Source organism: Alternaria infectoria (genome assembly GCF_024043175.1).
Source record: "Alternaria infectoria strain BMP 0036 chromosome Unknown scaffold_9, whole genome shotgun sequence".
Taxonomy (NCBI): domain Eukaryota; kingdom Fungi; phylum Ascomycota; class Dothideomycetes; order Pleosporales; family Pleosporaceae; genus Alternaria; species Alternaria infectoria.
This window is the reverse complement of record NW_026250698.1, coordinates 353071-373587: the sequence shown is the minus strand read 5'-3', so window position 1 is coordinate 373587 and position 20517 is coordinate 353071. Positions and strand designations below refer to the sequence as shown.

General features: G+C 52.2%; 6 protein-coding genes across 6 annotated transcripts; 3 read left to right on the top strand and 3 right to left on the bottom strand.

The window, feature by feature from the left end:
* Positions 1-1354: 1354 nt before the first annotated feature.
* J4E92_006077 (uncharacterized protein) lies at positions 1355-2264 on the bottom strand (the record flags this gene model as incomplete). The annotated part of the gene is made up of 3 exons (XM_051497451.1): positions 1355-2001; positions 2060-2066; positions 2259-2264. 3 exons carry the CDS (start codon positions 2262-2264, stop codon positions 1355-1357), a joined length of 660 nt encoding a protein of 219 aa, XP_051352098.1.
* A 621-nt stretch (positions 2265-2885) lies between these two features.
* J4E92_006076 (uncharacterized protein) lies at positions 2886-3548 on the bottom strand (the record flags this gene model as incomplete). The annotated part of the gene is made up of 1 exon (XM_051497450.1): positions 2886-3548. The coding sequence occupies one exon, from the start codon at positions 3546-3548 to the stop codon at positions 2886-2888; it is 663 nt and encodes a 220-aa protein (XP_051352097.1).
* A 1164-nt stretch (positions 3549-4712) lies between these two features.
* On the top strand, positions 4713-5167 carry J4E92_006075 (uncharacterized protein; the record flags this gene model as incomplete). Its single annotated transcript, XM_051497449.1, has 3 exons — positions 4713-4841; positions 4923-4990; positions 5044-5167. 3 exons carry the CDS (start codon positions 4713-4715, stop codon positions 5165-5167), a joined length of 321 nt encoding a protein of 106 aa, XP_051352096.1.
* A 1101-nt stretch (positions 5168-6268) lies between these two features.
* On the top strand, positions 6269-6597 carry J4E92_006074 (uncharacterized protein; the record flags this gene model as incomplete). Its single annotated transcript, XM_051497448.1, has 2 exons — positions 6269-6276; positions 6303-6597. The coding sequence occupies 2 exons, from the start codon at positions 6269-6271 to the stop codon at positions 6595-6597; spliced, it is 303 nt and encodes a 100-aa protein (XP_051352095.1).
* A 6285-nt stretch (positions 6598-12882) lies between these two features.
* On the bottom strand, positions 12883-14622 carry J4E92_006073 (uncharacterized protein; the record flags this gene model as incomplete). The annotated part of the gene is made up of 2 exons (XM_051497447.1): positions 12883-14488; positions 14534-14622. 2 exons carry the CDS (start codon positions 14620-14622, stop codon positions 12883-12885), a joined length of 1695 nt encoding a protein of 564 aa, XP_051352094.1.
* A 1899-nt stretch (positions 14623-16521) lies between these two features.
* On the top strand, positions 16522-17625 carry J4E92_006072 (uncharacterized protein; the record flags this gene model as incomplete). Its single annotated transcript, XM_051497446.1, has 3 exons — positions 16522-16591; positions 16653-16741; positions 16795-17625. The coding sequence occupies 3 exons, from the start codon at positions 16522-16524 to the stop codon at positions 17623-17625; spliced, it is 990 nt and encodes a 329-aa protein (XP_051352093.1).
* Between the last annotated feature and the right edge of the window lie 2892 nt (positions 17626-20517).

The following is a 20517-nucleotide window of genomic DNA, read 5'->3' as shown; positions in this document are numbered from 1 at the left end:
TCATGGGCGACGCTGCTGAAGATCTCTTACTTCCAATCTCATCATCGCATCGAAACACAGCCGATGATCTGTGCAGGGATCAGGAATGCTCCGAGTGCGCGTTTTGCGACGTCGGCCTCGCTGGTCGCTTTCCTATCCTGTCTCTGCAAAATGTAGAGCTCAACCGGATAGCGAATGCGGAAGCGAGAAAAGGTGCGGACAACGCGGAAGTGAAAACGTGTACGGACTGTCAGCTGTACCTGAATAGCTGTGAGACACCTCACGAACGCAAAATGGCATACAATCCCCCGTGGCATGAACTCGCCCCGCCCTACCCACTCCACACAACAGATCACCAGCGAACTCTACAATGCGAGCTCCAGCTCTGCACAGCCGGTCCCGTACACTGCGGTGTAAACGGGGCGTGCGAGCGCCAGATCTGCAAAGACCTTGCTGATCGCGCTGGCCTTCTCGAACCGGCGCATACGGTGGAGTGCGAGGACTGCGTGAAGTCCTGGGTCCGATGCATACACGATAGGTGTATTCCACCTACACTTGACGCGTTGGCAGACAGCCTACGCTCGCCCAATTGCTTCAAGAACCATACGCAATGCCAGCAACAAACATGGCAAGAGATCAATGCCTCACTTGCACCGGATCGGGATTGTGTGGAGTCTTGCTGGGGGAGTACGCCAACGTATTGCCATACTGGTTCTTGTGTCTTGCCCTTTCGCTCCTCGGGAACGCAAGACTGGACTGCTCTCTCGCTCACTCCCGCCCCAAATGGACTCGAAATTTTGTCTCGGGGTTGCAGTACGTTTCGCGATACATGCCTGGAGACTTGTGACCTGGGTAATGCTCACTTGAAGTGCGAAGCAAAGTGCGAAAGACTGCATAGTAGCAATGAAGCGTTCAAAGAACGGTGTGAGCAGACGTGCGGGCAAAGGACTTGCTGGACCGAATGCAGAGACATGACATGCTGCGTAGGACCACAGCAGTGTAGAGAGGGTGGAGAGGCATACAGGTGCAACCACAAACTGAGATGCGAGAAGTATAAGAAGATGGTAGAGAAGGGCAATATGATGCTACGCAGTTAGTAGTTGCTATTGCTCAACGTTTGTGGCTCTTATCGCATTCATGTCAAGGACGATAGTGAAATGCACTGGATCATAATCGATGTATTAAACAGGATCGTCGGCCTGCCACCTCCATGTTTTGGCAGAACTCCACCCAACGCCTTGCATGTAGCTCATGATGTGGTAAATGTAATAGCAGTTGTAGCAAGCTAGCGGTCCTATAATGACCGCTGCATTCCCTTGGGCTGAGTGTCGGTCTGCATGAACGCCGTCATGCACCGTGATGTCATGCTCGCCTCTTATTTCGGGCCTGAGCCATATCCAGCGCTGTTCTTCGGTTCTTCAGCAAGCAAATCGGCGCTGTATACACGCTTGTAGTCCTGCTCGCTCCATCCCTGCTGCTGGGCAAGGCCACTGAGACTCAGGCCACGCGAACGAGTCTTCTTGACTGCATCGCCTTGAGCGGCGCCAACGGGAGTAGAGTTGTAGTTGAGGGGCACTACACCTTGACCGGGAGGCGGGAATGGAGTGGAGCCTGTCGGCGACGCGACTGTTTGGCCTGCAGTGACGTTGTCGGGTACTTCAGAGTCGGCGGAGAAGTCGGACGAGACGGACGCTTGCTGCGCTCGCTTCAGTGCGTTCTCGTAGTTCGCCGAGCTGGCTCGAGCCATACCAGGGCGGCGGTAGCCAGTGTAAGCGCGGACAGCTTCAGTTGGGCCATTGTCTGTTGTCTCGTTTCCTCCACCGGCACCCATCAGGGGCAAAAGATTTGGGTCGGGAGCAGCCGCATCGGTTTGCGAAGCGCTGTTGGAGGTGAAGGCGGCTTCGGCTTCGGAGCGTGTGTTGGGTGTGAGGCCCGAGGGAGTGAAGGCGCCCGATGAGAGGAAGGAGCCCTCGGTGGGCGGCATGAGAGATGGTCGTGAACTCATGGTGAAGACGGTGTGTGCTGTCAATTTTAGCATGGACCCTGAGATATCATGGATACCTTGAGAGCGTAAACGTACGTGGAGTCTGTGAACTACTATTAGGGTCTAGGCGGTGCCGTGTCGAATAGTGTGATTGGAGGGTACTGGTCCCTGGCTATCAGTTAGCTGGGTAGTCCCTAGAGGCCGTAGAAGGACCGCACCGAAAGTTCAGGGTCTTTGGTATGCAGGTGCAGCAAAAAAGAATCGTAATTGTTCGTTCACATCGGTCCTAAGCGACTGCCATGTATTTGAGCAATAGCGGCTGATGCTATGCCATCATATCTTGGCGGGTGACGTCTTTTCAGGGTCCAGACTTGCGGGGCCCTCTAGCCGCATGTGGCAGCTTCTCGTGCAGCTCAATCAACAATGAGGGCGATGGCGACGAGCCGCAAGGGTTTGCGCTGATCGCTGACATGCTTGCTGTGGAGATGGGCCCTTTCAATAGGTGGGAATGGCGCGGGCGAGGTCTCTAAGCGGAGAGAAGACGTGCAACATGCATGTCACCGCGCGTTAGGGCTGGTGATACTCGGAACACGGGACACGGGTGAGTATTGCATCTATGAATTCCTCGATTAAACATCCAACAGCCATTTGACCACTCACTCCCATTAATTCGAATCGAAGCATCGAAACACCAACCAAACCAAACATCGACCAAATACAGACATGGTGGCTACATCGCCGATCTACAAAACCTTGCCACAAGTAGCCCCTTGCTTCCTGCTCAAAACCGCCCAACACATCTGGCGTAATGAAGCCTCTGGACAATCTGTGATGCCGTTAGACGAGGATCTCACTGTAAGGTGAAGGGGAAACAGATGTCTTACCTCACTACATTAGCCGCGAATCATCCGACAGTATCGAACTAGAGGCCAGAGTGGCAAACACCAATGGCGGCGGTAGTAGCACCACCAACCTTGGCAGTGCATTCAACGTAGGCAGCATAGACTGCGGCGAGAGCAAAGCCAGCGGTGCCTTCAATGGCGGCCAAAGCAGCGCCAGTGCATCCAGCGATACCAGAAGCGCCTGCAAGCCCAGCAGCAACGACGCAAGAGCCACATGCCCAGTTCTGGAAGCAGCCGCTTCGGCCTGACTTGATACGCGCATCGTGAAGGGCAAGCGCTTGACGCTCCATGCGACGGACCGAGTCGTTGCGAGCGGCAAGCTTGTTGCTCTTGACTTCGGATACAGCGTCGACACGGGCGGCTTCCGGGGCGACCAAGGCCGAGACCTCGAGCGAGAGTTCGGTGAAGACGTATTCTTTGACGTGGTCCGGCCAGGCCTGGACGGCTTCAATGGGTTGCTGAAGGAGGGGGCACCAGTCTTCCACGGTCATCGTGACATAGTCGACGGTGTTGAGGAGGTCGACCATGGCCTTCGTGGGAACGTGGACCTTCTCGGCGATGACCTCGATGGGGATTGCTCCCAAAGAAACGTCGATGTCGATGTTGGCCGTCGCATTGATGCTGGCGGCTGCGGCCATGCTGGCGGTAGCAAGGAGGGATAGCTTGATGAATGAGGCAGTCATGGTAAGGTAGGGTAGCTGATGAAGGCTGTGGTATAAGAATGAGAAGGTGAAGGATTTGAGGTGAGGATGCAGGAAGAATAGTGAAGTACTGAGCTGATGCTGAAAGAAAGCCTTTCCTCCGGGTCTTATAACTTCTACAGCTTCGTTCAACATACATCGCCTCGATACCCGATTACTGAGACACTACATCCGGCGTCGGATACGGATGCAACGACTGCTGGATCTCCGCTCACATCCTCATCGGCATCCGCTGCATTCGCGCCGAAGCAGAAAGTATCGCGACGGTGACAGACTACCAAGCATACGATTGTTACTGAGGCCGTATTCGAATCAGCCCTAAGGACTTGGACTGCTCGCGCTTTCGCTGACATCGGGTCTACTCATTGACAGAAGCAGCATGCCCAGCACTGACACGAAATTACTTGTAGTGCAGTCACTGCCAAATGCAGTAACTATGTGAGTTCCAAGGACTTGGGTCGCTAGCTGAAAAGGTATCTTATTTCTCTTCACCGCTGAGTATCAGTCATCAGGATGGCCTCGCTATCCCCACTCGGTCCAAATCCAGGCACAAATCTAGACTTATGACCTGCATTAGGTCCGTCTCGACCAGGTCAGCCCTGCGATTCAGGGACATTCAGGGTCTTCCGACTACCTGGATCGGTCCGTCTTTCTGCATCCGCTCGACTGTTCAGACCGGCCCGAGCACGGTCTTGGTAGTGCTCCGGTGTATACTAATCCAACGGCTGCCAAGCATGTTACTTCGAACTTCACATCTTGCGTCCATCATGGTATGCTCAAGCGATGTTTTGTCATGCTGGACCTGCTCGAGGTGATTACTTGTCGGTGAGGTGTAGGGCCTTTGCAACACCATCTCAGCATACTTGGCTTCATTTGATCGAATCAGTCACGCTCGTATCCAAGTCTCAGCGATGAGATATCGCCGATATTTGCTCATGGCTATGATTTTTGGGGGTCAAAGACAGTGCCGGAAGATGGAATAGATGTGAAAGGAAGACAACTCGAAGGCATAGCGAAAGCTATAAGAACTGAAAGAGTTCCGCACAAAATATATATCTCTCATCATCTACAACCATCACTTTCCAACACTCAATCATCATATCTTGCCACTCCAAGTCTTCAATCGACTCCTCTCAACTCAACAACATGTTCTCCAAGACCATCATCCTCGCCCTCTTCGCCTCTTCGGCCGCCTTCGCCGCCTCCATCCAGCAGAGGCAGCTCAACCCCAGTGTTCAGCTCTGCTCCAACAAGGACTTCAACGACTGCGACAATGTGAACTTTCACTACGGCATCTGCGGCAAGTCATATCCAGCATGCATATCTCTTGAACATGGTAACTAACACAAAACAGAGGCTTCCGGGAGGCTGAACGACAAGGTCAGCTCGCTCAAGGCAAACGGCCACAACTGCATCTTCTACAAGTAAGTGATTGCATAACACGAGTTCAGGGGTTCACAAGCTGACTGCTTCATAGCGATACCGGTTGCCGCAATGGAAACGGCCAGATTGCTACCACTGGTGATGTTGCCAACATCCGCTCCCACAGCGAGTTCTCCACCATGAACGACGATATTTCCTCTTTCTTGTGCAACGTCTAAGGGTTCTCTTCAGCATACCTTTCCTGTCTTTCCGATGCTTAGCAATTGTTTGGTGGTTTTGTGACGGTTTGAGATGAGCTTGGTGCGTGAGCGGTACTTCACTGAAACACATCACGGGAACGTCAGGATGGGGCAAGCTTTCAGCCTCAGTAGCTGGAGATGGGTGCAGTTTTACTTTCGATCTCTCTCCTTGGAGAGGCTCTTTTGGTGGGTTGGCGGTTTAGTTTGGTTTGGGGATAGATTACGTAGTACGGAAGCCTTTTGGTTTCATAATAAAGCAGTTGTCTACTGAACGCACCTGGATAGGCATTGTCTTCATGAGGCTGGATAAAGACGCTAACATACAAGATTTCAGCGGGTGCCGGTTCATACAAAGGAAAATTCAGATCTGGAGACTACGTTGGGATGGAAGAAGCAAATTAGAAAGCCTGGCGTCGACGTACCTAGGTAGGCTCCAGGGTGTTTGGTGTTGGTCTCTTTGATTGAGGTGGGGCAGCTTTTGGAGGGGTCGATCTACGTAGATCGGCCCGATCCTCGCGTCACCCCGGGCCTGCGATATCAGCCTTCCTTCACAGACATACCTAGGTAGCAAAAGCAATAGCATCTTGGTGGTCAAGCTGTTCGGTAATGACTGTGGTGTTTTGATCGATGAAACTAACGCCAACCATATTTGTACATGGGTAACGACTGACTGACTGAAGGAAAGGTTACAATCTGGTGGGAAACAGAGATCCAACATTCCACGCAGCACACCAAACTTCAACAGAGACTACGCAATGACATGTCCCATCCCACGTACATACTGCATCAGAGCAAACCCCGAGGTCCAACCCTTACAAGTTCATCTTGTGGCCTTGGCGGACGTGGTCACGAAGTTTGTCCATGCGGTCAAACTTCAGGTGGCAACCTTCGACAACGCATCTGAGATTAGGAGCTTGATGCTTGCGCATGTGGCGGCGGCAATCGCCAACACGGCGGAAAGTCTTGCTGCATCCAAGTGCGGTGCAACGGATGCGCGTGTCGATAATGCGGTGCTGGGCGCCGACATGCGCACCGGAAGATGCATTGGGTGGTGCAAGAGTGTTTGTAGCAGCGGGGGCGATGGTAGGGTAGGTATAGCTAGGTACTGCCCCAGGGAGCACACATGGATTCGGGGCGGTGTTGTACTGCGGAACTGTCCCTGTGTTCACAAGGAAGCTGTTGTCCACCAGAGGATCAACGGCACTGAACAGGGTCCAGTCAATGGCATAGTCGAATCCACTGATATCTCCAAGAGGGGTGTCTTGGGTGGTGTCGATGACAGGGCCGTACGGACCCAGAAGGCTGTCAGGTCCTTCGGTGGGTGTGGCAACATGGTATTCGTGGATGCTAGGGGCGACTTCGTCGATGATTGGGTTGCCAAGCTGCTGCAAGTATGCACAGTCCAATAGCGATAGCGGGGCCTGGACGCGAGACATCACAGGGCTTTGAGAAAAGGCATAATTAGAAGGTGTTAAAAAAAAATTACCTGGGATCCGTTGCGTCGCAGGTTATGCGTGACGTAGCCTGGTCCTCCCAGCCGTGGGTGAATCGATCACCCAAGTCGAAAAACTCCATTTCGGCGTCGAACGTGATACTGTCGCACGATCTTTTCGAATTCGCAGCCGACATCACGAATGATTATCGCGACCTTGTGTTGATAGAGCGCACAAGCCAGGCAGTTAAGCTCGATGAGTGGTCGTTCGTCGTAAGTGAGTAGATCAGCAAAATGTGGCGAGAGGATGGAGGCGGTTGGAAAGGAAGGTTTGGGTGGAATATGCATGAAGAAAGCTTATGACACGGAAACATGCAACAGGTGAGGAGTTTGTAAAAGAGGCACCCAATGGTGTAGTGCTGTCAATGCCTGTCATAGAGGGCGCCTCTCAGCCAGATGACTGGCTGCTCTTGAGCCCTCAGCCTCAGCTTACTCTCAATGGATAAAACACGGTGGAGTAGCCATCCTTATAGCTGATAACTTCTGGGATGATCGCGCATCCATTCCAACATTCCAAGTATGGATTCGCGCGAGATTTTCCGTTGCGACCAATGCTCTAAGCGTTTTGAAACCCTGGGGCGCTACAAGTAAGCTCACGCCTTAGTGCGCTTGCATTGATTACCTAGGTACTAACGTAAAGCTAGCCAACACTTAAAGACGCATACAAAGCCCTTCCAATGCAGTGATTGCACAAGAGGTTTCGCTCTGCGTTCCGACCTCGCCAGACATGTACAGGCACGCCACCGACTTGGCATAGCCCGACATGCATGTGTCGTCACGGGCTGCTCCTTTAAAGCTTCTCGCAAAGACAATATCCGCCAGCATATCCGGAACTGCCACCCAGAACTGCCTGTTGGCCCTCCTAAGCTCAGATTAGGTTGTCGTCGAGCAAAGCCGCATGACGTCTTGACGGCAAGCCCACTCGATGTGCCCTTCAATGCCCATAGTGCCTCATCGACAGCAGGTACCCATATGCTCATGCAGGCAGCGTCGGAAGGCAATATCGGGCTCGTACAAGCTATCCTGCAGTCAGGCGTCGACATCTCGATGCAGGCTGATGACGGTTCCACCGCTTTGCATTGCGCTGCCAAAGCCGACCAGACCGATATGGTTTGTCTTCTCATCGAGTCGGGAGCGCGATCGGATATTGTAAACAGCAAGGGTAAAGTAGCCGCCACGAATAGCTCTTAAGATATATTTCTAACTTATTACTAGTATGTAGCTCCTTTGCTATGCTTTGCTAACGCGGTTCTAAGACATCTTGGTATGCGTGCTAACAGCTTAGTAGGGGAGAACACCTCTACACGAAGCGATATTAGGTCATTGTACTTCCACATTCAACATTCTTGTGCAAAGAAAAGTCGACATCACCGAACATGTATTGTGCGCGATAATCCAAACAGACCAAACCCAATTTTTCAAGACCGCGTGGGCACCCTGCGGCGAACAGATGTTTAGGTTAGTTGGTCGTGAACTGTTCGAGATCGCAGCCAGTTCCCCCGAGACGGCATCTATGGCTACACTATTGTTGTTACCCGAGATTACTCAGCAATGGATCGAGAAGGAGGGTAGATCAGGGGTATTTCGAGTTATTCACAAAGATAAGAAAGCCGTGCTGGAATGCCTGCTGAGGTCTGGGAAGTTAGATGTCAATACGGCTCTTGCTACGTCCTATTTTACAAAGCGCAGTCTTCTTTACCTCGCCGCTGCCAGAGGAAAAAGCGAGACTGTAGGTCTTTTGCTCGGATTTGAGACCATAGACCCCAACCGGGGGGTGTATCACGGGCTTTCATCGCCGCTGGGTATCGCTGCTTGGAAAGGGCATGTTCAGGTTGTCGAAAAGCTCCTCCAATGCTCTAGTATTGTTCTCGATGGCCAGAGGCTGCGTTCAGGAAAGACAGAAACATATCTACATCTTGCATGTCGCCAAGGACATGTAGGAGTCATACGGCTGATGCTCAAAGCCTTTGACGACCGAGGACTTGACACCAATATCCAGGACACAACTGGCTCTGGCCTCCGAATGACGCCACTGCAAACCGCTGTTCGCGGTGGACACACAGAGGCGGTAGCTCTCTTATTACTTCGACAGGACGTCGATGTCAATCGAACCTTTGGTCTTTCAAAATTGAGCTTGTGCCAGGCGGCAGCACAGGGTGGCCATGGCAAATTGTTGAGTGTGTTACTGGGGGATGGCCGGGTTGATCGAAACGACGTGAGAAACAGTCGACAGTCGCTGTTGTCCGAAGCGTTCTTGGGAGCACACTGGTGTCTGGTAGAGATACTATTTGACTACGAAAGTGTCCCCCTGGATATCACTAGCCAAAGTTTGAATCTTAGGACAGAGTCGTCTGGAAAGCGCGTCGATATCTTGAAAAGAGGGTTACTCGAATTAACGTCTCTTCCAGCCCGGAACAACACCCTCTGGCATCGTGCCGCCTATACTGGCAGCCTCAGTTTGGCAATGCTCCTACTTGAACATGCTCAAACATACCATAGCCATGCTCATCCGAGTGTGGACGTCAATCATAAAGACGGTGACGGCCGAGCACCATTACACGTCGCCGTGGAATCTGGGAAGCTTGGCATCATAGAGCTCTTACTCCACCACAAACAAATTGATGTAACTCTCACTACTTGTGGAACGAAGTACATGCGCGCCCGATCTGCCATAGAGATCATCGAGCAAAATCACCACAAGTACTGGAGCTATCACCAGGAAGAGCGTGCTTACACAGTAGATCTTCTGCTGGCCCATGGTGCACGGACTGCATCGCGCGATCGAGCAGACAACGCGAACAAGGTCGTTCTGCCACCCTCAGTTATGGGTGTGGAGGAGAATGTCCGACACTCTTTTGAACAAGGCGAGGATCTTAGAAGGAAGGACCATGCGTCATGGGCTTCAATCGTTGGAATTCATGATGGTGGTGGCGGACCTGGAGGAGGGAACGTGGAAGACGAGCATACAGTTGGCGATGTCGTCACAGTCGATGTGATCGATCCGATGGAGGAAGACCCTGACTCCGTGTTTAAGGAATGGATGTACTTTGACGATGAAGAACCGTCCGACAACAACAGCTTGGAGATGTGGGAGCGAGATATGTCTCTCGAGTAGCTCGGTGTTTCCGCCCTCGTGAAGGGTACCTAGGTACGGGCTACGCTACCTGCCACGCGATTCGTTTGTACGTCGAATGAACTTCGCAGGAGCAGCCGGTGCTGGAGGGTATCGCGAGGGTTCGTTGGATGCATATCGTTCTTTGCGCATGGGCTGCGTTTCCGTACTTTCTCGTCGTGCTCTAAATTGAACCGCTGAATGATATCATGGATGGACATCCATACGTTCTCGTCTCTTAATAATTAAGAGACGAGATGTGACATACTACAGATGCCCGATGCCAGAAGGTTGATGACGAGTTGCCACAAGCCCTGCTGTGCATCTCGCGTGAGGCAGTGGTCGACGTTGAAGCGTCGGCGCCAAGCCAGCGGCAAACCTCCGAACACCAACCCCGGGTCCGCACTTGCGGCTTCTTTCCACTTACTACGTACCATGCATAGCTCACTATTAGTTCTATCGTGAGAGATTATGTTGATCCTTGCTCACCGAGTATCTCAATACTGGTTTTGCGCCCACATTGAGCATGTTGAGCGTACCTAGGTAACCCGAGGACCCCTTCCCACGCGTACCACGAACGCGTGTGAGCTCCTGCCAGGACGCGCCCAACCGCCCACTGCATCAGTTGCTCCGAGTCTACATTCTCGCCCATCAAATCAGAGCATCACAGTAGGTGCTACCAGAGAGACTGTGTTCGCACATGCACTTGATAAGAACGAGACCTGGGAACCTTGGAACTCAAAGAAACGTCTGCGTCGTCAAGTTCGCCGGGCGCAATACCACAACTAACCCTCTAGGCATTGCATTGCATTGCTACTACCCGCGGCTAAGCTGCACTCACAATAGAAGCTTGCTCGAGAATTGTACAAGGTAGTCACAAATGGCGATGTGTGGCATTCTGCTAGCTTCGATCAAGATATCATCTGTTGTCGCGTTGTTCTGGTACGTCTCCCCATTGAACTCATTGTTGTCTACCGCTAACGTCTATTAAGTTCGACATCCTTCGCACATATCCTCGCATTACGGCCCTCGAGCATTTCTATACCACGTCCCAGCGTCTCGAAGTTGGCGATCGCGCCCTCCCTATCCCAGCGAACACCTACATAAGCACAATCATAACTTATACATACTGGGCAGGGTCGCCATTGCACGGCCATGGTGCTGAACAACCCTCCCCATTGATAGCGGAGCGATCCATGGCGGGCAAACATGTTGCGCCAGCGATGTCAGCTTTGCGCCTGTAGTCCTTTGGACTGTGGAATTGCCTTCGGTGAAGACTTCTCCCATATCAGGTTCGTCAGTATGCTGGCGTTGTTGATGCACATGCTCACTCAATAATTTCACCGAGCACGAAGAGGCTGTAGACCGTGCGAAGAGAAGAGTTGAACATGGACTGAACAGCTGTGGCATGAGAATCTTGTTACGCGTGAGCGGCGATGGGAAAGCGAGGCTAAAAAGCTTTGCGAGGGCTTCCGTGTGCTGTCTTGAGGACAGCTGAACTCATGCCGCAAGGCTGAAACCAGCCACCAAATATCCTATCCCATCCTGTCGTACGAGATAAGTAACACGAGTCAACCAAAATCGAGATCTTGTTTGTATGAAATTGGCTATCGCTCGTTTCCAATGGTCACTGTATTGAGCCGTGCGCGATACTAATTCGAGCCAGCAGGAAGAACGCCTAGGAGTATCACCACAGCCACTGCGCCTTTGCACTACATAACCTTAATGCGTATTGGTCCAGCCTAGCAAATCTAATACCACCCCCACAGACGATCCTCAGCCGCACCAACTGAAGCTTGCCCGTGGTAGCAATACCGTTCCTTAGGGGTAGGTACACATACTGGGTCCTGGCACGCAACGCGCATGCCAAATTCTTTCTTACCCCAGCAATACCTTTTAATCAGTCATGATACTCTTCAAACAGCTGTTTGCTCTTTCCTTCGTTCTTTGCGTTGCTTATGGCGATGGGAACAATCCCATGAGCAGTCCTGCAGCAGGCGAAGTCATCAAAGCCGAGCAACCGTACCTGATTTCCTGGTTCAATGGCACTCCAGGTCCCGTGTCGATCGATCTTCGTTTTGCTGATACAACCGCGGTGTTGATAACGAGTAAGACTTCCTTCCTTAGCTAGTGTGCTCAAAAGCGCATGATACGCGGCCTAGAGGAGTGAGTGCTGACGTCTCCAGGTGAGACGCCTAACAACGGAAGCTATACCTGGATACCTTCCGGGGTGCTTGCAGGGAAAGACAACTACTTCATGGCGATTTGTGATGCAGGCGTGAACGACTGCACCTACACCTTCAACGGACGATTTGCGATCGAAGATGCGGGAGCCTTATCGTCTTCATCGAGTTCGACGATCAGCAGGTCAGTTACATCCTTTCCCGTTACCGCTATGGTGCTTCCATGGAACATCTTCGCTGAAAGTATGGTCGCAATACAGTATCACCCTCTTTACGTCCTCGTCAACCTCTAGCGCTGCTGCCAGCTCAACTTCAGTTCTCACCAGCAGCGAAAGGAGCCCAAGGGCAACAGCCTTTCCCTCGCCACCCCAAAACACGAAATCTGGTCTGCCCATAGGCGCAAAGATAGCGATAGGATCTGTATGTGGTGTCGTTGGCATAACTCTCATCCTGCTTGGAACGTGTTGCATACTGCGCAAGCGCAAGCGGAGCAAAGCCGCATCGGAACCGCAATTTGTACACGCAGAAGCAGAAAAGGTTCCTGCCCTGAAGGCTGATGGCGGTGCATCTGGAGGACATATGGCGCAGATGAGCGAGTTGCATGATGTGCCAGTGGAGAGGCCGAGGGCAGAGCTGTCTTGACCGTGCCACCTCATACAAGAAAAAAACTGAACAGGTCTGCAGGCTACATTAAGCCAAAACCTTGCAAAGGCGGTGACCCAGCGCCAATGTAGGCTCCAGGCTGTTTAGTTTTTCTCCTAGGTTGGCGTGGTGCGCAGACAGTTGATAATAATGCGTGGAAGTAAGGCCCAGTGAAATAAGTTGAGAGACTGGTGTGTCTCTTTGGATGCACATTTTGCTTCAAATATCTACAGCGAAAGTAATCAAGGAATGCCCATCTATCATCCTATCCCATGCGATCGTCCCAGACGCACTCAACATCGCTAGCCTCATCTCCTCTCCAAACATTCCCAGGTAGATTCCTCGCCGCAACAGCAGCCCTAAGCTGAGCACCTAGCTCGGGCGGTCCAGAACCGATGACTTGCGTCCTGCCCTTCTCGACCGTCTCGGTCATGAAAGTATCGACCAAGGAGGGGATATCCGGTCGTGTGTTGTTCAGCCATGTGATAGTGAAGTTGGGGTATTGGCGGCTGAGCTCCTCAACTTTGCGGTCGAGAGACATGGAGTCAATGGAAGATGTTTGCGACAATGAGCCGCCATCACCGAAGTCCTTGTCTTTGTCATCATGGAGCTGATGAGATGGCTGGTGATGCTTTCGCGAATCAGGTCGGGTCACGTAGATGCGAATTCTGAAGCGCTTTTTCGCCTCCACTGACACGATCGGTGCCTTCTCTAGCTTGTCCTCGTTGTAGTATCGACCTGCACCGGCACCATCAAGTTGTGACTTCAGATAAGCCAGTTCGGGTGCGATCCAGGCAAGGTTCTCGAGGTGCCTAACTGTCCAGACAAGTTCGATGTTGCGCGCAGGAGAAGCATCGCTCAACGCGTGAATGATGACGGGAAGGGTATAGGTAATCCCGGTACCACCAGAGACAGCGAGAACATTCGAGACCTCGTCGTTCGTGATCGCGCTGCCGTATGGTCCCATCATAATGACTGGCGTGGAGGCATCGCGACGAGGGTAGCACATGGCGGCTTGTTCAGCGAGAGCAGCAAGCTTGGCAGTCTCGCCTTTGCAGGCACGGATGATGTATGTGTGACTTTGCACCGGAGATGAGCTTGTAGGATTGGAGGCCGGGGTGAAAGGATGCGATTGCCAGATGTTGAGCGCAGGGAAGGTCAGATAGTAGTGCTGACCAATCTCCCAGGCTTTATGGCTGTGCGCGAACGTCATGCGGATGATGGTACCGGTTGGGTCTTTGAATGTCTCCATAGTTGTTGGAATGGAGCGGAAACCGAGACCCAGACTTCCGTCCTTGTACCCAGTGTGGATGAGCCAAGTGCGGACGCTGCGAGCGACCAAATCGAAGCCCATGATGGCCAGTGATGCGATCATCCAGCATGAGAGCTTCTCCCAATGGCCCCAGCATGCTCCTAGGTAGAGGCCAGCGACGATAAGATGCGACTTGCGGAAGAATTCGTAACCCGTCCAGCGGATTACCGGCCTGAGACTGAAGATAAACAAGAAGGTGATGAAGCCTTGTGCGATACAACCCCAGATCATGTACTTCTGGCTGATGAATTCCCTGTAAGTTGTTGGCTGAGGTTGGTAAAGCTTTGCTTCGACGATCGTCCACATGATGGCGTGTACGAAAGATTGCACAAGGATGATGCGGCCTGTCCAGCGGTGCAAGAAGTTGAAGCTTTGATATGGGATACCTGTGACCATGCTGAGCATAGAGTCGCGGCTACACAGCGCGATGGTCAGGGGAGTCAGAGCAAAGGCGAAAGCACCAAGGCGATCGGCAAAGCCACCAATACCGCTGCGGGTGTTGTGTAGGTTGGTGCCTTTGATGGGTGTAATCCATGTCTTGTAGGTGATCCCGGTGAATCTTTGAACGTCAGCTATGTTATGCCGTAAGGGTATCCTGACTTACGAAAAGACTGTCAGATAGACGCAGAGCAGCGCCAGGATCAAGACTTGCAACCTCGTAGTATATCTGAATACCTTGGAGCATTCAGGCATGAGATGTCGTCGTACAGTGGAAGACGTCAGCCTGACGAGGCGATATAACAGGCTCTGTCTGGCACCATCTTTTCTTCGTGGTCGAACAAGTCGAGATACGAGAATCGCAAGTAGGATCGCACCAAGGACAGCCCAAAAAATGAAGGTAAAGATCATCGATGTTTGGTGATTGCCGTAAACGGAATCAAGATACTCGCACGACCCGGCATCATTGGTGCACGGGAAGTTCCGAACCGCATAACCCCAATAGTCGATGGTATATTCGACATCGGCATCGTTTTGGATGTGACGAGCGGCTAGCGCGTTGTCGGTGAAGTTGAAAAGCATTGTAATGAGAGGACGCAGCGCAGCTGCAAAGCAAAAAGAACAACAACAAGGAAGAAGGATATATCGTAGTCAGACACAGCAATATGGCACAACGGCCTGGGAGGAAGTCCATCTAATAAATCGAGACTGCCACCCAATTTCGCAGGTTCCACTCCGTAATTGAACCAAGGCTTGTCGTGCGTTGACAGGATGTGGGTTCCGCTGTCAGGTTCCTTCGAAGTGAACGTCCAATCGTGTCGTTTCCGTTGCTGGCGCTGAAACAGGAAGATACCCACCGACCCGCACTGATGGCGCCGTTCGTTTGGGAGTTCGGATCGGACGGGTATTCGGCAACAACGTCAGACTTCGATGACAGCCGCAATAGCGACACGTCGTGGATAGCATTGTTGGCGTCGTGTAGACAATTGGGAGACAGCATGGTGAAGCGCATGCGTCGCTCTAGTCACGATGGACTCTTCTCGTGGACGTCGGAAGGTAGCAACAGGCTGTTGCGCAAGAGCCATGCGCCAAGTTTGTGATACTTGTGACTTGCTCTCGACTCTTCAGCCCAACCACCAAAGGTGTGGCACCTCATCATCGTGCAATATGGGATCTTGGAAAGCGACTGAGGCATTAGGAGAGCACGAGCGCTCGAAACGCGTTCTCTCGTCGCGCTAACGCAAAGATCATGACGTAAGCAGTCGCGTCGAGAAAGTCGTTCTGATTGGCCAGCACAGTCCACCGCGACAGGAGCTCAAAGATGCAGCTGCAACGTGCACCATCTTCGCGCCTTCACACAGTCCTAAGGTCGTGGCCCCATCGTCCCGTCGACTACGAACGCGCATGATGTGTTCATCCATCATGAGCCGCTTTCTCAACTTGTCCACATTGACCCGCCCGAACCATGGCCGGGCCCCAGTCTTAGCTGAAGGCGCCTCCCCCCTCCGCCGAAACTCCGTTGTGCTTCGGCTGTAGCCACTGCTCGTCCATATGGAGACACACGCATGATTGGAATACAGCGTTCCGTACTCCAATCCCTTTAGAGGAATTATTAAAGCCAGAAGAACAGTAAAAGCCGCTCCAGCCAAAGAGAAGAAAGACGTCCTGATCTCCACCATAAAGATAGTCATCACCTTCCCAAAATCAGCTCCCGCGAAGTTGTCACGAATTCGGTTTGCTACAACCTTTGCCGCGTCAACGTTGGGCGAGGACCTAGCTAGTCCTTCCAGCAGGCGCGCCGAGAAGAGGAACTGAATTGCTGTTACGAAATAAGCACCAGAGAGAGCATTAAACACTGGCCGAGACGTTATCCAGCGTAGCCGGGGCTGATTGAGATAACTCACGTTACTACAGTCATTGAGAACGTCAGACTCACATACAGGGCGGAATTACGGGTAGTATCTTATGTCCGACGCGGCACAGTCAGCCAGTGTCAGCTTGGCCGCCCTGGCGGGGTTAATCGGGTGAAGAAGGTGCCTGATGCGTATTGAAGCAACATTGAAGATATAAATCTTATTGCCCTGGACTGGTCTAGCACAAAGATCTCATCTCAATTCACAAACATCTCACCTTCATCTTCAACACGGAAGCACTATGTCCTTTTCGTCCGCCCCTAAGACTATCGCTGGGAAGCCTGTCGGTCCCATCGGCTATGGTTTGATGAGTGAGTTGCCATTCAAACGAAGGCAATGCGCCGTCACAGTTGCTAAACATCATCTGCACAGCCCTCACGCTTTTCGGTGGCATTACTCATGACGAGGCCATCAAGCCAATGAAGGCCGCTTTGGAAAACGGTGCCACTTTTTGGAACGCTGTACGACCCGCGCCAGGAACGTTGATATCAAATATCGGCTGACATCCTCGTAGGGAACCTTCTACGGGCCTCCATATGCGAATTCTCTCCAGCTCCTCAAGCACTACTTTACCAAGTACCCGGAAGATGCATCGCGCGTTGTGCTCAGCATCAAGGGCGCTTACGATGGAGCTACTCAGTCGCCGACCGCTAGTCCGGAGCAGATTCGAGCCTCCGTTGACGAGTGCCTGACTTTACTGGATGGTACCAAGACGATCGATCTCTTCGAACCCGCGCGCGTTGACCCTAACGTGCCCATCGAGAAGACTGTCAAGGCGCTTATTGAGCTGGTCGAAGAGGGCAAGATTGGCTCCTATGGTCTCAGCGAGGTGAACGCTCAGACCGTCCGCCGTGCTCACGCCGTACATCCTCCCGCCGCTGTTGAGATTGAACTGAGTCTGTTTTCTCAAGGTGCTCTAGAGGAGGCAGGCGTCGTCGACACTTGCCGCGAGCTTGACATCCCCATCGTCGGCTACAGTCCCCTCGACCGCGGCTGGCTCACCGGACAGTTCAAGACTCTCGATGATATCCCCCAGGACGACTTCCGCCGTTTCTACCCACGCTTCCAGCCCGGCAACTTCGAGAAGAACGTCGAGCTAGCTAGTGCTGTTGAGAAAGTTGCCAGAAAGAAGGGGGTCACCAGCGCCCAAGTCGCCATTGCTTGGGTACAGCAGCAGGGTGTTCTGCCTATCCCTGGTTCTACCAAAGTGGAGCGTGTCCAGGAGAACACTAAGCACGTAGAGCTTACCCAAGCCGAGACTGAAGAGCTTCACGAAGCTCTTAGCAAGGCACATGTCTCAGGTCATCGATACCCTGAGATGTTCCAAGCTCATCTCGACAAATAATGGAGCACCAAAACATCATTATTGCAATTGCCGCGCAAAAGGGTATTGATGGATCATTGGACACATTCCAACTCGTTGACAGCAATACCCGCTATGCAATCATTCTCATCGTCACCATTGAGATGGCTGTTGAGGGATCGTGCGAGACTACGAAAGCGCGCGATTTTCATTGACACAGGTACACTTGTTAATCTAGCTAAAGAGCAGTAACCAATCAGCCTACGTTCACTATCATCATAAGCTGTACAAATCCCGTCTTCTCTGTCACAGTCTTACAAGTCTGTTTTGAGTAATGCGTACGTGATCTTCGAAGCGGCCTTCCAAGGTTGTTATTAAGATTCGGTAGTTCATATGCACCGACGTGCTTCACAAAGTCTAGCTAATCCTAGTGCTGCCAGCTTCCTCCACTTCATCCACCATCTGTTTCGTCTGCTTTGACCAATTCTCAATCTCTTCTTTCGCAGTTTGAAGCCATCTCCTGGCAACATCTTCGCTGCTCATCCGGTTCGATTGTTTTCCACGAAGGGCCTGTTCGATAGCGTATGATGCGTATTTGATAGATCGCTGATGCGCACCGAGAAACTCGATGAGCTGGACTTGATGTGTGGCTTTAGATATCTCTGAATCGAGGTCTTGGGAGGAAACCGTCGGACTGACTGCGGCTGCGGAGTCTGTTCGGCACAACGTGGCTTCTGTGGTGTTCGCTTGTGGCAATTGGCAGTGCGTCTTGGGGGTCTTGTTCTCGGTCATTTTAGCGATTATTTCGAAGATGTGGGGGATGTGGGAGATCAGGGCGAGCTGGAGGTCAGGAGTGTTATCGCGCGTCCTTTTGCTCGCAACGTCACTCTGATTTTGTTTACTTATCCTTAACACCTCAATTCCCGTGTCTTCAATTAGCGAGTTATGATGCACCCCTCTTCAAGACGCAAACACCGTCCGTCAACGGTGTCCTCACATTCCACCGCGCCACCGCGGCCGTTCGATTCTGCGTCATACTTTGACAACACATCGTCAGCTGTGAACGGTTAATATCCATAGTTCGTCGCGTTGTTGCTTCTACGCAGTCACGGTTGACTTCAACCAGTGCACCTAGCAAACAATACGCTTGGCCAACGGCTGAGCAAGGTACAGCCTAGCTTTTCCAACTCTTTATGCATGCAGCACCACTTTGCACGTGAAATCCTGCGAACAGTCTCATGATGCGAGATTGTTCGCTGTTTTGGTGTAGCCGTCTTCCAAGCTGTCAGCCTTCTTGCAGCGACGGGAAGCGTGCGCAAAGCTAGCCGCTTTCAGCCATGCAACCCCACTTCTTCCACTCGTACGATCCATCACAATGCGTCATACCATGCGTCTCATCACTCAACCATCCAGCGCGAAGCCATCGTGCTTGGTACGAGACCTCCCAGTATGACTAGACAGGAAGTTGCGACTGCCTTATAGCCAATGTACGCGTCATGACCTGAGTACCTAACCTTGGCGGTGCTGCCCTCCGCCTGTACATATACTCAAGGCAGGTAGCATGCGCCAGAATTTACCTCCTGAGATCCGCTCTCGCATCAGCTTAAGCTTCCGACCACACAAAGATAATTTTGGATTCGTGAAACTCCAACATGGCGCCGCTATCCGATTACCTCAGCTTCTACACCTCCATGGCAAAGGCCATGTTTACAATCATCTTCGCACGCCTTTACACACCTCAGCGCCTCCCCCACCGCGATCTGCAAGGCCAAACCGCGATAGTGACAGGCGCGAACAGCGGCATAGGTCTCTCGATCGCGACTGCGCTAGCGAAACAAGGTGCAGTCGTGTATCTCGCCTGCCGCAATCTCGAAAAAGGCGATGCAGCTGTGGCTTCCATCGTTTCGCAACTCGGGCCCGAGGCTAGCAAAAGGGTGTTTTGCTGGAAACTCGATGTTGGGGATCTAGAGAGTGTACGTGCGTTCTGTGAGAGGTGGAAAGAGGAGGGCAAGAAGATTGATATGCTTTGCCATAATGCTGGGATAGCGGGGCCGCCTGAAGGCTCGAGGTCTAAGGATGAGAAAGGCCGCGACGTGGTTCTTGTTACGAACTTTCTGGGTAGCTTCTTGATGACGAACTTGCTCGAAGGATATCTAAGCGAAAAGGCAAGAGTCGTTTTTACGAGTAGTACTGGGCACTATGCTGCGGCAGAAGCTCTGATGCGTCCAAATCTGGAAGGCGTGACAGCAAAGACCACTGGTCATGAGGGCGGCGTTATGCAAAGGCTAATGGGAGAGACAAAGGCGTACCTTGGTATAGGAGCGACTACCCTTCAATCATACGCGCTCTCGAAAGCACACCAAGTCCTCTTCGCTGCTCTCCTCCAGTGCCGCTTCGACTCCACGCCAAATAACAGACGTTCGGCATATGCATTCAGTCCTGGGTTTACGTCTACTCCTATCTTCGGCAAATTCGCCGTCTCTTGGAAGACATGGTTGAGCAATCCTCTTTTCGCGGTACTTAAGACGACGGAAAGGTATGTCGCGGTGGATACGGACGAGGGCGCAAAGACTGGGGCTTGGTTGGCCAGTTGTGGTGGGGAGGAAGGGATAAAAGGGGGGTACTGGGAGTGGATGAGTAACAGGATGAGCCTTGTTGAGTTTGTGGAAAGGCAGCTTGGGGAGAAGGAGTGGCATGTGCAGTGTGAGAGAGTTTGGCGAGGATGGGAGGAGGATAGTGGCCGTACTTGGGTCACTGTCAAGACTTGATGTAGTGCTGATAGAGTCGGGCGGAGCAGAATCAGAAGTCAAAAGTGATTTGTCCTTTTGATCTTCTGTCTTTCTAGTTCCCTGTCCTACGTGGACTCAGATAGTGACCTATTCCTGAAACGTGTTAGAGTAATTTAGGTGTTGCATCGAAAGAAAGCGAGGTCGC